General features: G+C 37.3%; 1 protein-coding gene across 1 annotated transcript in view; it reads left to right on the forward strand.

The window, feature by feature from the left end:
• Positions 1 to 16,125, forward strand: part of DOCK4 (dedicator of cytokinesis 4) — a 248,424-nt gene that overhangs the window by 110,652 nt on the left and 121,647 nt on the right. The window contains exons 11-14 of the mRNA XM_010574107.1: positions 9,650 to 9,731; positions 10,336 to 10,396; positions 12,317 to 12,449; positions 13,960 to 14,048. Coding sequence (XP_010572409.1) covers positions 9,650 to 9,731; positions 10,336 to 10,396; positions 12,317 to 12,449; positions 13,960 to 14,048 — 365 coding nt within the window. The remainder of the gene's footprint in view (positions 1 to 9,649; positions 9,732 to 10,335; positions 10,397 to 12,316; positions 12,450 to 13,959; positions 14,049 to 16,125) is intronic.

Raw genomic sequence — 16,125 nt, forward strand, 5'->3', positions numbered from 1 at the left:
ACAGTACTCCAGGTGTGGCATAACCAGCGCTGACTAGAGGGGAGAAGGAGCACCTCCCTCAACCTGCTGGCAATACTTTGCCTAATGCAGCCCAGGATACCCTTGGCCTCCTTTGCCTCAAGGGCATATTGCTGGCTCATGGTCAACTTGGTGTCCACCAGGACCCCCAGGTCCTATTCTGCCAAGCTGCATTCCAGCTGGATAGCCCCCACTACGTACTGGTGCATGGGATTGTTCCTCCTGTAGGACTTTGTGCATCCCCTGGTTGAACCTCAGGAGGTTTCTGTCAGCCCGTTTGTCCAGCCTGTTGAGATCCCTCTGGATAGCAGCCCAACCCTCTGGCGTATCAGGCACTTCTCCCAGTTTTGTGTTATCAGCAAACCTGCTGAGAGTACACTCTGCCCCATCATCCAGGTTATTAATGAAGATGTTAAACAGGACTGGACCCAGTATTGACCCCTGGGGTACACTGCTAGTTACTGGTCTCTGGCTAGACTTTGTGCCACTGACCATCACCCTCTGGGCCCTGCCACTCAGCCAGTTTTCCAGTCACATTGCTGTCTGCTCATCCAGCCCATACATCAGTAGCTTGTCTATGAGGATCATATGGGAGACAGTGTCAAAGGACATACTGAAGTCCAGGTAGACACTACCCACTGCTCATCTCATCTACCAGACCGATCATTTCATTATAGACTTTTATCAAGTTGGTCAAGAAGTTTCAGTTCAGAGACAGCTGCTAATTAATTTCAATTTCTTTATGGTTCTTTTCATAGCATGCTTATTGTGCAAGTGTTTCATGCTAGAGATGCTATTTTGGACTTTTTTTTGTATACAATGTGTGCGTCTATTGTTCCTTTCCATGTTCTTTCCAAACACTTGATTCTTCATTTTAGTCTAACATTAAAGAAAAGAACAAATTAGGTTTGTGAAATGGTTGGGAGGGTGCTTTAAAACCAGATTTGGAAATCATTTTAGATGGTGCAATGTATTTCAAATACAAAAGCTGGCAAGAAAGTGAGAAAAAAAATTATATATGTGCATACATGCATGCACACTAGTTGATACTCAGATTTTCTGCTCCTGTATGTACAATATCTGATTGTTCAATATATAATTTTTGTTTCTGAATGTCATGGAAATTCAGTCTTTTTTAATAAATAACTCTGCATAAAGAGAGGGGTTTGTTTCTACCATTGTCTATGAGAATTAATGTCATTCTGGGGAAAAAAGTGTGTCTGTTCTTTTTCCAGTTGTTTAAGGATATGTTTTAGCTGTATCTCAGACTAAGTTACCCAGTCCCAATAGCACAGATTTTCTGTGAGGAGTGAACACTGACTAGAGAGGCAAAATTCAGAGTGGACTTTGTTGTAGTTTTTCAGCAACATAGAATTTTCGTAAAGAAAAAATGTATGTACATGAAAGCGTGCTTAGTACAATGCCATATCATATGCCACATGCAGTCTAGGTGTTCCTTATAATTTTTACTCTATCACTACTCTGCCTTCCCCCTTAAAATACTATTTTTTAAGACGTGTAACCTTCACTTCATTAATACTTTTCCTTGGAAATTGTTACTGGGTTACCTCCACATTATCCGTCGATGCTTTTTGTCTTGAAGTAGTCTTGGATACTGATTTTCTTCATGAAAATGTGCCTGTTATAGAGGGCAGGGATTTGAGCTAAAGGAGCTAGCAGGTTTTCTGGTAGAGGCAAAAACCCATGGGAACCAGAAGCAATGAAGTTGCTCAGGGCTACTTTTCCTTTATAATATTTCCACAAAAGCATAATCTGCACTTTTACTGGATCACAGCGTAGGGTAGCTCAGTGTTATTTTCAATTTCCTGTGCAGTGTGCGCAAAAATATCTCATCTTGCACAGTATTAAAACTGTGCTACAGCAAATTACACAAAATCAATGCATATATATCTATACCTCATAGATGTAGGAGAGATGAAGCATCTTGTTTTTTCTGGCTAGCAGACTCTTAAAGTTCTCCACATTTGATTTCTCCTCAGAAACAAGATAAAACAAAACCAGCCTGGTTTTATTTACTTCCTGCTTATTCAGGAGGTGTGCCTGATTTTAGCAGGAGGGTTGAAACACCTCGTAGGAAACGTAAAGGTCACTTTGGCAAGAAAGTACTGCTCTATTAACAATCCTTTATGCATTTGGAATAAAAGTACCTCTTTAGATGGGTAACTTGGTATGCACATTTGTGAATGGTTGCTGATATTTTTGAAATTTTTGTCATCCTTCATATTGTTATATATATATACACACACACACTCTCAATATATAAGCAGGCTTAATTATTTAATTATTGACTTTAAGACACCTGGTAATTCATCCTTGGGGACAAGAATGTATTTGGCGTGATTGTAATTGGAAGTAAATACAGGGTTATAAAAAGCAGCTTAAAAGAGAAGCCTGAAGTTCCAGAAACTTCAAAAGCTTCCCTTTAGATAATGTGCCTCATTTTTTCCAGTTATTCATTGTAAGCAGAAGGATTCCTACATGGAAGAATATAGTCAGGACATATAGAGCCTGTCAGCCTTTTCTTGGCAGGAGTAGTGAAGTAGTAGAAGTCATAGGGCTTCTCCTCTGCTTGGATCCTAGACAAGGAGAAATTCTGGAGTAGGAGTCGTCAGGAGATTAGCAAAAAGTTGTTCCTTGTCCCCAGTCAGACTGGAAATGTGAGGGAAGTGCCACAAGCGAATAATACTTCTCGCTTGAGAAGACTGTCTTGAGCTGCCTGCTATGGAGTTCTTCCACATCAGAGATAAAAACACTAAAGTGCTGGTCCAGTCAGTGTGCCCTATAAATTACGTTTTCATTTGTTGTTTTGAAAAGCAAAACGGTTCTGAAAGAGTAAAAGACACACTTGCTGTAGCTAATAGGTTGATCTATAAAGTACTCAATGTACAATAATCAAACATTGGAACTTGAGCCTCTTAGGTACTCCATGAGTATTCAGGCTACTTACCTTAAGGTGTGAGGAGGATTTTTTTTTTCTTTTTTCCCCTGAGTCTGGTTTTGACCTGAAAACTGTTCTGATCTAGAAACTCTTTACAGGAACATACCATGACCAATGAGAAATTTCAGAATCATTGGGTTGGTATCTTACAAAGATTTCTGTCCTCTTTGTCCCTTGTACCTATATATTAAATTTTTCATTTTTTTTTTTAGTTTTTGTATATCAATAGAAAAAAAAAATACATTTTATTTATTCCTCACAAGTGAGTAATTTTTTTGGTAGCTCAGTTTTACGTACTCATCAACAACAATGGTATAAGCAGATATGATTTATGCAGTGGGAGGAATGTGTATGAAAGGAATGTTTGGCACAGCTGCATCCTCCTGCCAAATGTTTTGGCCTTGTGGTAGTTTCTGTAGTAAATGTCTTTTGTACAGATTTATATTGCCCTTCATTGCCAGGTGATCAGAAGGGTTCATCATGGCTTTAAGAGGTTCTAGGTGTTTTAATAACACTTCTGTTTACAAATCATTCATTTAATCTGACTTTGTGCAATGCTGTGTAATTTGCTGTTATTAATGAGACATTTTTGAATAAATTGCTCTGTAAGTACTGAACATTCTTGAATTGCAAGAGAATAACATTTTACTTTAGGCTAGTGTTCCAAGTATTTTTTGAGGAGTTGGCAGTTCAGCAAGCCTATTTGCATTGGTGTGACTGCCCAGACTGTCCTATTCAGCAGTTGTACGGGAGCTGCTGCATGTGACTTTGCAGCAAAATAACTGTGTTTGTGGATAAGTAAGATGAGGTAGATATGGTAGGAATGAGTTTCTAAAAAAAGGGATGAGTGTAGTCTAGCAAGAAAATGCTTTTGAAAGGGTTGGGGTTTGTATTTTACTGGGAGACAGAGCCTGGTTTTAGTCATATATTTATGCCCTCAAAACAACATGTACAGATGTGATATTCCCAGGTGTGAGGGTGTGTTAGAAATTAGTTGTATTTCATGATGTAGCTCAGTTCCTCTCATGAATACCCATATTTAGTGAAACAAATGTACCTACTTATCTACTCTTTAAAGATTCTCTCAAACATCTACTTGCTGTGACTGGAGTAAGGGTGCTAGCTTATATAGACCTTTGGTCTCATCTTGTGTAGATAGATGCTTTTTTAAAGCAGATAAACCAACCCAAGCAAGAGGAACCTGTGGTATCGATTAGGTGTCTCATATGCATTAACAAATAACCCTCTTACTGATTGTATTGTAAAAATTGAAAAGTAACAGGAGAAACAATTGTTTTTAATGGCAATGATGAAAGCACTGCAAGAGGTGACCTGTCTCCACTCTTAGCTGGTGGAGCTTAAACAATTAGTTACATTCAGAAATGAATGCAGTGTTAGAATAGGGGTATGTGTGCCAGCCATGACATATTTGTGACAGATTTAGGTAATGATGAGATATATTCAACACCAGTGGTATTCTGGTGGGTTTACAGACCATCTTGCTGAGAACACATTGCAGTTGCACTGGTTACCGTCAAAAGGCATGTTAGGGTCAGCACAAAAATACAGACTTGCTGTTTGTTAATTCCCAAATGGTGATGAATACATAGGAGCCCAGGTGTTGTTGGAGGGAGGGGAATTTCCTTAAATGCTCTTGTTTCCCTTAATTTTTACCGGTTCCTCTTGCTCTCTTCAATGGGGAAAGATACAGCAAATCTCTTTGTATCCATGCTGTTAACCTCAGACAGTGGCTAGGATAATAATCAAGACTGTAATTCAGCTTAAAGGATCTGTAGGTCTCTGCACTGATAATGCTGTGCTGCAAAATGTTTATCCGTGGTGGCAGACTAAGCTCACTGTTAGTGAGTGCTCCAGCTTCTGGTGTATGTTGTTTCTTTAGTTGTAAATACCTGCTGATAGATTCCAGTATGCTGTCTGTCTTTTAAAACTGTACCGTCTTCCTTTCACTCTTGGTACCTCACAAAAAATAGTTTAAAATTACTGCTTCCTAACTCTATTCAAGAAGTGTGTCATGCCACCTTTCAGTTAAAATACAGCTGTAAATATCTAAAATAATGTAGGCTGTGTTGACAAAAATGAATTTCTCAAGACTGTCTTCAGTTAATAAAGAGATAGAAGGTGAGACCAGGAGCTTGATTTAGCTACATTTGTATGTTTTTTCCCTCCCATGTCCCTTTTCGCTTTCCCTTTTCCTTTTTTCCTTGTTAGCTGTACAGCTAACCAAGGGAAATTGGGCTCCACAGCATAAAGCTAGTGTTTGAAAATGTTTTTCTTCTTCTTCCCCCATGTTGTCAGCAGGAAAATTGGCCAAAATCTTATTTTTGTAGTACTCATTCTTCCTTTTCTCTCCCCCTTCGCTCACTGCTACTTATTTTACAGTTAGAAATTTGTGTGTGGTTTTCGTAAAGTGCATGACAGAGATAAAACACAGGGGCTGACTTACTGTGGAACAGCTTGTACTGCTATGTCATGTTGGCACATTTATCATTCAGTTATTCTCTGATTAAGAATATACTTTTAAGGCTTTATTTTCAGTAACTTATGAAATGTTGTACCACATTCCTTTGCATTTCACCACTAAGTATGAGGGTAACATCTTGTGTCTGATCTTGGTTTTATGAAGTCAATGAGCCTTTAGCTGTAAGTTAAATCAATTCAGATTCAGGTTCTTAATAAGCGTCCATTAACGGTGTTCTGGAATGTGATAAAATTGAGCGGGTGAATTACATGGTAGTATTCCCTTACTGTCTCTCATTATTTGCTTTAGAAATCACTGTAACCTATATTTAAGTAGAGAGCATTTATAAAGATGTCTGAAAGTGAAGCTATATCGAGAACTATGGCTGTTTGATGACATAGCTTTACCACAAGAATATGCCATGTGGTATAAATCTGGCTGGTTGTTTTTTTGATAGTGAGTTTATAAATCATTAAACAAGCAATCTGTCTAGACTGGTAACATGTGACTCGTAACATTTTCCTGCTAATACTAAGGAAATAGGGGTCACTTATGAAAATAGAACAGTTTGTGGCCATGTTTCTTTTAAATGCATGCGTTAAGCCTGCAGATTTGGAACACATTGTTACTTTGCTAATACACATGAAGTTACAGTACAAAAATCCCTTGTTGACCTTCTTAAATTAATCTTTCCAGCATTAGTTATTTCCTCATTTTTAGTGGGAAGACAGCAGAGTTTAAATGAGTACGGCATGTTTAAGTGGCGAGATTGGTGTTCATAAAAAATTCATCGCTGTCTAAACTAGAATCAAATCATCTTAATACAAAGGAAAGGTATTTCTGCTTTGGGGTACTGCTGTGTGCATTTGCTGTATATATGTATATGTAACTGCTGAGAAAACTGCTGTGCAGTAAGATACTAGCCCTACATTTAACCCTCTGGAGTTTTTGCTGCTCTTTGAAGACAAGCTTTCAGATCTTGGGAATTCTGTCTCTTATTTTGTTTTAGGAAGGCTGTTTACTTTCCTCAACCGTTTTCTAACTTGTTTGTCTCCATAGAAATCCTTTGAAATGGTATATAAATGCACATGCTCTCTGTACTTACATGTACACATTGCCATTTTTTTTTCTCATAATCTTACAAGTCTAACTGCTTGCATTTGCTCCCTGGTAATGTTCAAAGATAACTATTCTAATTTGAACTGTAACTGGTGCTGTGATATGTTTCAAGCAAAAAAAATAAAATTATCAAAGCACCGAACAAGGATTAAGATTTTATTTTTATTTATTTGTTGGTTTTGGTTTACTTTTTCATCGCCACTGGGTCCTATACTTCAGTCAAAATTTCAAATTCAAATGAGGAAATTAGATCTGCATAACCATTATGTGTCTGTTGCAATCAGTGCATTTCTTTGTGGCATGACAAAAGTCCTTGGCTTTTAATTGTGTTGTGAATCATAATGTCATGGTCTGTGAGTATAAGCAGAGCTTGAAAATTTCATATGGTAGTGGATAGTGAGTAGGAAGCTTTCAAAAGATGTGCCTTTGTTTCTGCAGCATGTAAGCTTCAGTAAATATAGAATACATTCCCAGTTAAATTCAGTATTTACCAATTCATAGGTAAACTATGAAGATAGCTTATGCACAGCAAGACAGTTTCGTGTTGAATGGTATTTTTCTCTGAACCAACATGTCTAGTGGTCGCTTTAAAGACAAAAAAAAATGTAGTGAAATGTGGTGTGTATGTACCTATTACTTTTAAATAGTTCTACAGAAGATAAGGTGGTGAAATTCAGAATCACCTTGTATTGGCCGAATTTGTATTGACGCATACCAATGCACTGCAGGCTTCAGTGCACAGAAGCTGTATTGTTACTGCTGGAACAGAGACTTTTTTCTTTTTATTCAGTTTTGCATGGTGCCCAACATAATACGGTCCTAAAGCTTTAGCAATTTAAATAATAATTCTTGTTCAATGTACAATAACTTTGTGTGAGACCTATAAACAAAGCTCTGCACTGTTTTTACTGTATTTTCCAGTATTGCAAATGAGCTAAATCTAAATGAAAGGGCAGAATTATTTTGAAAACCATTTTTAAATCAACAGCAAAATACCAGCTTGTTTCTCTGTAAAAATATACTCACATAAACAGTCTTTAAAACTGAATTTTAAAGTTTCCATGGAGACCCAAGCTGCGGAAGTTGGCTGTATCATAAAACATGAATGTTTCCGAGAAAATAGCATTTTCATGCACTTTGAGGTATTTGAGTTCAACTCTACTATTCTTAGGTTCTGCCTTTTATGCTGTCTGATAAAAAAGCTGCATAGCTGAGGATTGCACAAATATTTTCAAATAATGACAATAAAAATTTTAGGTGTTTGTAGGTTTGGCCTAGATAGCTGGCACATAAAAAAAATAAAGCATTCTCCAGACTTAGCTCTTAAGAAATGTGCTCTTGAGTGTAACAGCATCCTGGGCTGTGTTAACAAGAACATAGCCAGTTGCTTAAGGGAAGCGATCATCCCCTGCTCAGCATTGGCTAGACCATGCCAGTTTTGGGTCCTCCAGTACAAGACCGATATTAAAGAACTGAAGTGAGTTCAGCAGAAGGCTTCACGTTTGTTTCTGGGCAGGACCTCCTGCCCTGGGAGGTCAGGCTGAGGCAGTGGGGCTTGTTCAGGCTGGAGAAGAAGCGGTTTCGAGGGGAGCTAAGTCACCTACCTGTACCTACAAGATCAATAACATCAGTGGTGCATGGTGGGACAATGAGAGACAAGGGATATAAATTGAAACAAGAGAAGGTCCACCTGGATATAAAGAAAAAATTGAGACCAGTCAGACACTGGACTGGGTTTTCCAGAGTGTGTGTGGTCTCCATAACTGAAGGTTTTCAAGACCTGACTGGCTAAAGCCCTGAGCAAGTGAATCTGACCTTATAGCTGACCCTGCTTTGAGCAGGAGGTTGGACTTGGAGGCCTTTTGAGGTCCCTTTCGATGTGAATGACTGATTCTGTGGATGATCAATGTAGGTTTTCTACAAGGCAAATGCTGGTGCAATAAAGATTTAATTAGTCTCTATTGAGTTGGATCTTATCCAACATATTCCTAGTGATTTTCCAGCTGCATTTTGAAAAGCTGTGGATGGTACAGAACAGTGGTAAACCATGTTTAGCCTCTGGGAAAAGCAGAAGAGGTGGATACAGCTGAGAAAAAACCTAGCTGCACTTTGGAAATTTTGTCTCTGATTTGAACATTACAGGGCATCCAGACTGAAATGTCTGGCCAGCTGGGGGTGAGAGGGTGAAGAGAAACGTACGTAACACTTCTGACTTCCTTGCTTTTCCCATCTTCCACATCTCTCACTGCAGAAATATGATGGTTACATTTCCTATGAGTCTGTATCTTGGAGAAGATTATCCAAAGCATGGAAAGTTGGGTGGGGTGTTGGTTGTTTTTTGTTTTGTTTTGTTTTTTTTCCATAAACTTCCCATGCATGAATTGCCAAGTTTGCTCAGAGATTATTCGTAATGGACCTACTGTCAAATAGGAATGTTTAAAAAAGTAATTTCTATTCCAAAATAAGAGTTCTCTGCATCTCCTCACTAGTGATAGTACTTATATCAGCTGCAGCATTTAACATCCCACAGCAGATTGCAAATCAGAATTCCGAATTTGAAATTTGCCCTGCTGGAACTTCCAAAACTCTTACAAAACTGCTAAAATCAGTGTAGTCTAGTGAGAGATTTTGATACAGTTAAGTAGGAAAAATACCCCCTAGGATCATCTTCCTTTCTATGAAGAAGGATATTGGTTGAATACAAGCATGGCAATGTTGACATTTGTTTAGCAAGAATCAATACCAACATACTACACATCTAATTTCAGTTCTAGGATAAATGGGTTTTATTGCTTGTGTTTTTCTGTTTACTACGTATACAATATCATTCTTCCAAATGACAATCAGTCTTCTATTTTGTATTGATTTTTTTGTAATTTTTTTAGATGATTAAGTAAATCACCACCTTTCACTAGTCTCTCTGTTGTTTTTACTGATACAGCTGAGACTTTTAGAAAGAAATTATTTCATTCTTTTATATCTTGAAGGAAGGTTGCATCTGGAAATAAGATGAAAATGAGATCTACTTTGCTGTAGTGTTATTCAACATATCTGTCATATTTGTTTTCTTACAGTGAAAGATTTTTTTTAAGACTGAATAGAAATGGTTTGCCAAAATGTCCAGAAAAGCCTGAAAGACACTGTTCTCTCTTTGTGGTGAGTTCTTCCTATTCTCAGTCTTTGTTGTACTGGGTATTGAAAATAGAAGTTGGATTAAATTGTAATTCTGTGGTTGACTCAGAACTGCTGCCTAAGCTTTTACTTTGTTATGAACATCAACTCTAAGGGCTGGTTGAAGTGTATTGCTGAACTCCCAACTTCAATATTTTCTGGCAATACGTGGACACTCATCTAAACTTCCACGTGGGCATACGTACCAGTCTTTCTCCGTGCAACAAAGACCAGTTAGTTTTCTTCCTTGTGCTTTTTACAACCAAAGCATTGTTTGTGCAGCACACTCTGTACTTTCAGAATATTAGATGCAAAATGCATCGCTGCTGTTCAAGGCACACAACGAGTCTCCTGTGTCCTCCCACTGATTTTGCTGCATTACAGCATATTCTAGCCCGTGATATTTCAGGACATTTTGCATGCATGACCGCCAATTTAAAGTGTTAAAGGGATAATTTGTTAATGCTGTATAAATGAACTCACTGTTCATTTATCACTTTCACTGGCAGTGAAAGCAGTGCGTAAAGATCTCTTTAAATGTCACATTTTAATCAGGAGTCAGAAATAATGAGGTTCTGATCTTGTGCAGGATTTGGGTAGCAGTGAACTCAGGAAGGACATCTATATCACTGTGCACATTATCCGAATAGGTAGGTATAATTATCTGTGAGTAGAAATCTTACATTTGTTAGACATATGACAGTAAATAAAAGAAAACTGCCTGGGGTCAGCTTTGGGATTTGTTAGATTAGCTAGGTCTTTGAATAAATTTTTGGAGAAAAAAAAGCCTGGTTTTTGATGGAAGAATTGCTTTGGATTTCTCAGCATTATTTTGTGTTATTTTTCAAGTGTACTGCTAACTGAGTTTAGACGCAGGATATTTTCTTACTATCACAAAACAAAATGAAAGTGTCAAATATGAACATATGAAATGATGGAGCTGTCATTGGGGAGTCCATTCTTGTTCCAAAGAGAGTAATTTCAAGCATCCTTTGTTCGCAGAAAGACTTGCCTTGAAATTCAATGTACTTAATTAGTATATAATATCTGATGTATATCTGAAATTGTTCAGATGAATTTTGTCTTCTCCCTGACCCCTTTAAAAAGGGGGAGAGGGAAGGAAGTGGAGAAAATCTCATAATAATTTTAGTCCCTGATGCTATAGACAGATATTGAGTCCTCTAGAACAAAGTGGAAGAGAAGTGTATGTTTGTGTTAGGTATTTATTTTAAGAAGTTATCCTCTGGGCTGTACTGATGTGAAACAATAATCTTCAGGTCTGCTTCTGACCTCTTAGATATATTGTTTTCTTTGTAAACTGTCTCTGTAGTTGCATCAGTGCAGTACTAAATATAACTTTTCATCCTATTTTTGAAAGATATTTTGGTTTGAAATATAGTCGCTCTAACTTGTGCTGAGTTCAGAAACAACTTCTTACAAAGTAAACACTATTTTACAGCTTTGAGGAATAATTTTGCCTTGCATTTTCATGCTGTTTTAGTGTTTCATCAGAATATCAAAATATTGTGGTTTGGTTTTATTGGCAAGGATTTGGAAAAGATATGGTAAACTCTGATGTAAGTATATTTGGTAAGAATAAATGTTTTAAAGAAGCATAAGGAGTAGAATTTTTCCTATTGTATAGTTTTCAAATATATTCTCAGTCAAGTTTATAAATGAACCACTGAAATATTAAAAAGTTAAAATAAGATTTATATGCTGCATGGTGTGAAAAGGAACAATTACTCTTCTAGCTGCTGTGAAGCATAGGAATATTTGGAGGAGGCATTGCCCTGCAGCAACTCCAACCATAGGCTTTTCTTGTCAGAAATTAAGACTTGGTGGGAAAGATACATAGCTGCCAGTGCACAACTGAATAAAATGGCTAGAAAGAGGGCAGTTTCAAATGCCAGGAACACAGTGAGAATATTGATCAATTGTATTTAAAAAAAATAGAAAAGGCTAGGAAAAATATTTTGCTTCAAATCTCTTTTCCTTGGCTGCCGCCTTCCTTATCACAAATTGTTCTTCTGCCCTTTGTCATCTTTCCTCTCCATGTTTCATCTCTACTTGATTTTTCTGCAGCTGGTCGATTATCCCCTTGCTAGCCAGTTGCCTATTCAGAAGCAGCATTTGATTACTAAATTGTAATGGCTCAATCGCAACACCTCATAAAAATCACGGGTAGCAGCAACCACAGTAAAATAATTCTTACTGGACAGCAAACATTGAACACTGTCATGTCTAAACTCTAAATTTTAATTGGGTGGTGTCATGAGTGTGCTGTCACTGGGTATCAGAAAACGTTGTTTGTTGAGTGGAGGTCATGAGAGGGTGAGCAGTACCTCTGGTCTGAGACCTTTCAAGATCACCACTTATTTAGTGGACTTCCTGTACCATTTGTTATCCTGATGTACTATGAAGATGGACCAGATTCGCGATGAGGACACTTGGCATCGTCCACTCAGATCTGTCACCATACAGAACTGGATTGCTCTCTGCCTCCCTTCTGTGGTTTTAAGAGAGACAGTTCCATGGATAATGCATCAAATATGTATTTTGTTTGGCAGGACGAATGGGAGCTGGAGAAAAGAAAAATGCCTGCAACGTACAATATAGACGGCCCTTTGGCTGTGCAGTGCTCAGTATTGCAGATTTGCTGGCAGGAGATTCAAAGGATGACCTCGTCTTAAAAGTATACATGTAAGGAATGCTTTTTTATTAATTTGTAGAAGTATCTTTGAGTCAGTTTGCATCAGAAGCAGTGGTGTTAAATGCAGTGCAAGTAAATAGCTGTAGCTCCTTTCTGTTCCAGAAAGTGTAGTAGCTAATTTTTTTTTTGTCACAGTTTGGAAATTTCGGCTAGTTCTACAGATGTGTTCGTAAAGTGTGATAATATTAAAGATAAAGGTTACATCCTTTTAGATATTTGTGTATGTTTCAGGATTTTTCACATCCTTGTAAGAGTTTCTGGAGCTCTCTTTTTATGGCAATATGAAGTGCTTTTAGGACTTGTTTAAACGCCTTGTGCTGCCTAGGCAGCTAGTGGAAGTACTTCATAACTACAAAAAGAGCAGGCAGAGTATCTTTTTGTGAAATGAAGCAATTGGATGATGGGAATAACAAAAGTGTAAAAGGCAGTTAGTGCTGGAGAATGAAAAATCAAAAATAGATTTTAAAATGAGTGGTTGATTAAATAGTGGATTTTGACTGATAGTAATTGGAAGAAAGGTCAATTTTCTTGCTGTATCAACACAGTGCATGTAATTTCCTGCTGATCTTGGACATTATAGTAGGAATCGTTTTGTTGAGTAGTCTGTTCTAAGTACATAAATGGTCTATGAGACACATACTGTCCTGCATATGAGGAAATTACCACTCAAATCTTGAAGGCATGGAAGTCTTTCAGGCAGCCTTTCTCCTCTCCTCTGTATCCCTCTGTGCTGAATTAGAGATGCTGGAATCAGTGCTGCAGAAAAACAATTTAGTGTGACAGTGGACATGTGGGCTGGCTCTTATTTAGACTCCCAGGATGTTAAATAAGTGTTTGCTGTTGGTTAACAAATTGTTAGATTTGTCTGCCTATTCTGTTGTTTTGGTTTTTTTAATCTTGCCTATTTGTTTTAAAATAACAAAAGCGATGGAAGAAGAAACATTGCTCAAAATCAGATTTGATGCTAAGACTAACTCCAGTCTAAACCATGGAAAGTGATTATTAGAACGTGGTCAGTTTTTCCTTATGGAAAAGCAACTGTTTTCTAAATTTGTTCTTTCACTGACTACCTCCTGAAGATCACATCCTGTTTTAAATAACTTTGAAGCATACAGCACAGATTTTTCTGTCTTCTAAGACTGGCTCTGAGTCATGTGTCTCTTCTTGAGTGTCACAAGATAGATTTCTGTGTGGTTTAGTGCTGAAGGATAGATCTATACTGATGATGAACTTGGTCACGGCTGAGTTCCTGAGCATAATTGCTTATATCTTTCTCCCACCCTTTGCCACACCAAGCAGTTATTTCCATGGTGCCTTTCTCAAATGGTAAGAGCACTCTTACCCTTTCCATTGAGATGGGCAGTTTCATGGGACTTCATTAGCTCCTATTGCATTATTAGTTTCGTGAACAAACCAGGATTTGTTTAGAGATATATGGTGAAGCCAGTCTGAAAAACTTGTGTTCCTATTTCAGAGTTAAGAAAGTTATCATTTTTCTAGGTGCAACACAGAGAGTGACTGGTATCAGATCCATGAAAATATCATTAAAAAGCTGAATGCACGTTACAACTTGACAGGCTCCAATGCAGGTGAGTAAGTTGCCACATTTCTATTTGCATTCTTAGGGTTTTCTTAGTTTGCAATTGAAGTGGTTTTGTTTTAGAAGGACTAAGGTCTATGAAAGAATTCTTTCACATAGAGAAAAATACTCATATTAGATGAAAATGTATGATACTGCCATTCATGTGCACATTTAAGAAAAAAAGTCTCTGAATTTTTTTCTAGGAACCAAGTAATATAAACTTTTATTCTGTGCTGAGGAGCTACAGTTTGCCATGGAGTTCTGTTCACATGTGGGGCTGCTCAAATTATTGATCCATGTTGCTTGACATTTCTGCTTCACATTTTCATCAGGAATATAAAATTTGCCATTGCCATTGTGTATTAAACTTCAGAAAAAAATGAACTGGGAGCTACCAGTGTGATCTGCGTTTCTACTGGTAACTCCGCATTTCAGCTGAGCCAAGATGAAGAGTTGGTACTTAAGAACTTGCCAATAGTACTCCACAGTCAGCTATATGTTACTCTGTCATCAAAATAAATGTGGGTGTGAGACTTAAAAAATGGGAGACAACTGACCTTTGTTATTGTGAGATTGTGGTTTGACCCATAGAAGATGCTGAATTTGCTTTTTTTTTGTTTGTTTTTTTAATATCAACTTGGTAACTTTTTCTGAATGCTGTCATCCCGGGACATACACGGTCAAACTTGAAATGAAACCTGGAATGTAAGCTTATGAGTCTGTTGTCCTTGTGTTCAAAATATTGTTTTGTCCCTGTGAAATGTTAATTATTTGAAATATGACTATAGAAGAATCTCATACAAACTCATTTTCCAGGTTTTACTATTACTGTAATCCCTTTCAAGTGGTAGATTTCATGCTGCTTTAACTTGATTTCAAGTGTAATGATAATCTTGAAAATGTTCAACAATCTTTAGTGGATAACCAAGAAGCACATAAAAGCTCATGTTATTTATCAAGACTGAAGTTACATATTTAATCATTTCTAATCCTATTATTTTCTCATATAGATTCTAGCCACATATATACATATATTTAAGGTTTAGAATATCATGTGTCTTATTGTACAATAAATAAAAAAAATCATGTAGTGAAAATACAAGAGCACATTACTTAGTATAACGTTGGGCTTCTTAAATATGTTAATCATATGCATGAAAAACAGAAGTTACTCTTGGTCATTCTGACTGTCCATGCAATACCTGCTTACTCTGTGATACATTGCTTATCCTGTTTTGTTCTCATGAAATAAGAGTTCACAGTTAAATATCCAGTTGTCCTTGGAGACATTGGATAAATTTGAATACTCTTAATTATATGAATATTGAACATAAAAGACATGTGGGACATGATTTTTTTTTTTCCAGGTTACAGGGGGCTGGAAACTAAAGCTAGCAAATTGAAGATCAGTAACATTTTGAAAAGGGCTGTCGGGGAGGGAGGCAAAGAGAAGATCAGCACAGAATTCCAGTAGTGCATGTGAAGGTTGGAGAGGGAAAGAGGAAGTGAGCAGTAATGCCACTTTGAGTACTGACCAACTGAAAGATAAACTAGGAAAGGTTATTTACATCACACATGTGAAATTTGTTCCTCTGTGACTGTTTAGCAGCCTGAAAAAGCACTTACAAGGCTTTAGCAATATGTTCAGATACTTCTGCTGACACCTCATGGAAAATATTGTTGTTACACTACTTTTTATTTCTTTGCTGTCTTTTTCTGCAATAGTATTGAATGGCAGGTTCTGAAGCATCATTAGCCTTGTCTGCCACCTTATAGTTGTCAAAAAAGGAGAAAATCTTGCATTACAAGAGACACAGGTCTTTTCTCTCCCTTAGGAACTGTTGTAGATATAAGCCAAATGTAGAGAAACTTGAATTTTTGGTTTATATTGCACTTGCTCTTTTCAAATCATGTTAAAAAGACTTAAGAAAGGAAACACAGTAAACAAACAACAGCAAAGATGCTTCAGGCTGTTGTCTATCCTCTAGGTTTGTTCCCTCTTCAGATTCTGTCCTGTATAGTTTCTTTCAGCTCAGGAGATTCTCACACAAAGTCTTCAGTTTCCACAAATGTTTTCTCCCAGT

This window comes from Haliaeetus leucocephalus, unplaced genomic scaffold, assembly GCF_000737465.1.
Source record: "Haliaeetus leucocephalus isolate CR32 unplaced genomic scaffold, Haliaeetus_leucocephalus-4.0 Scaffold406, whole genome shotgun sequence".
Lineage (NCBI taxonomy): Eukaryota > Metazoa > Chordata > Aves > Accipitriformes > Accipitridae > Haliaeetus > Haliaeetus leucocephalus.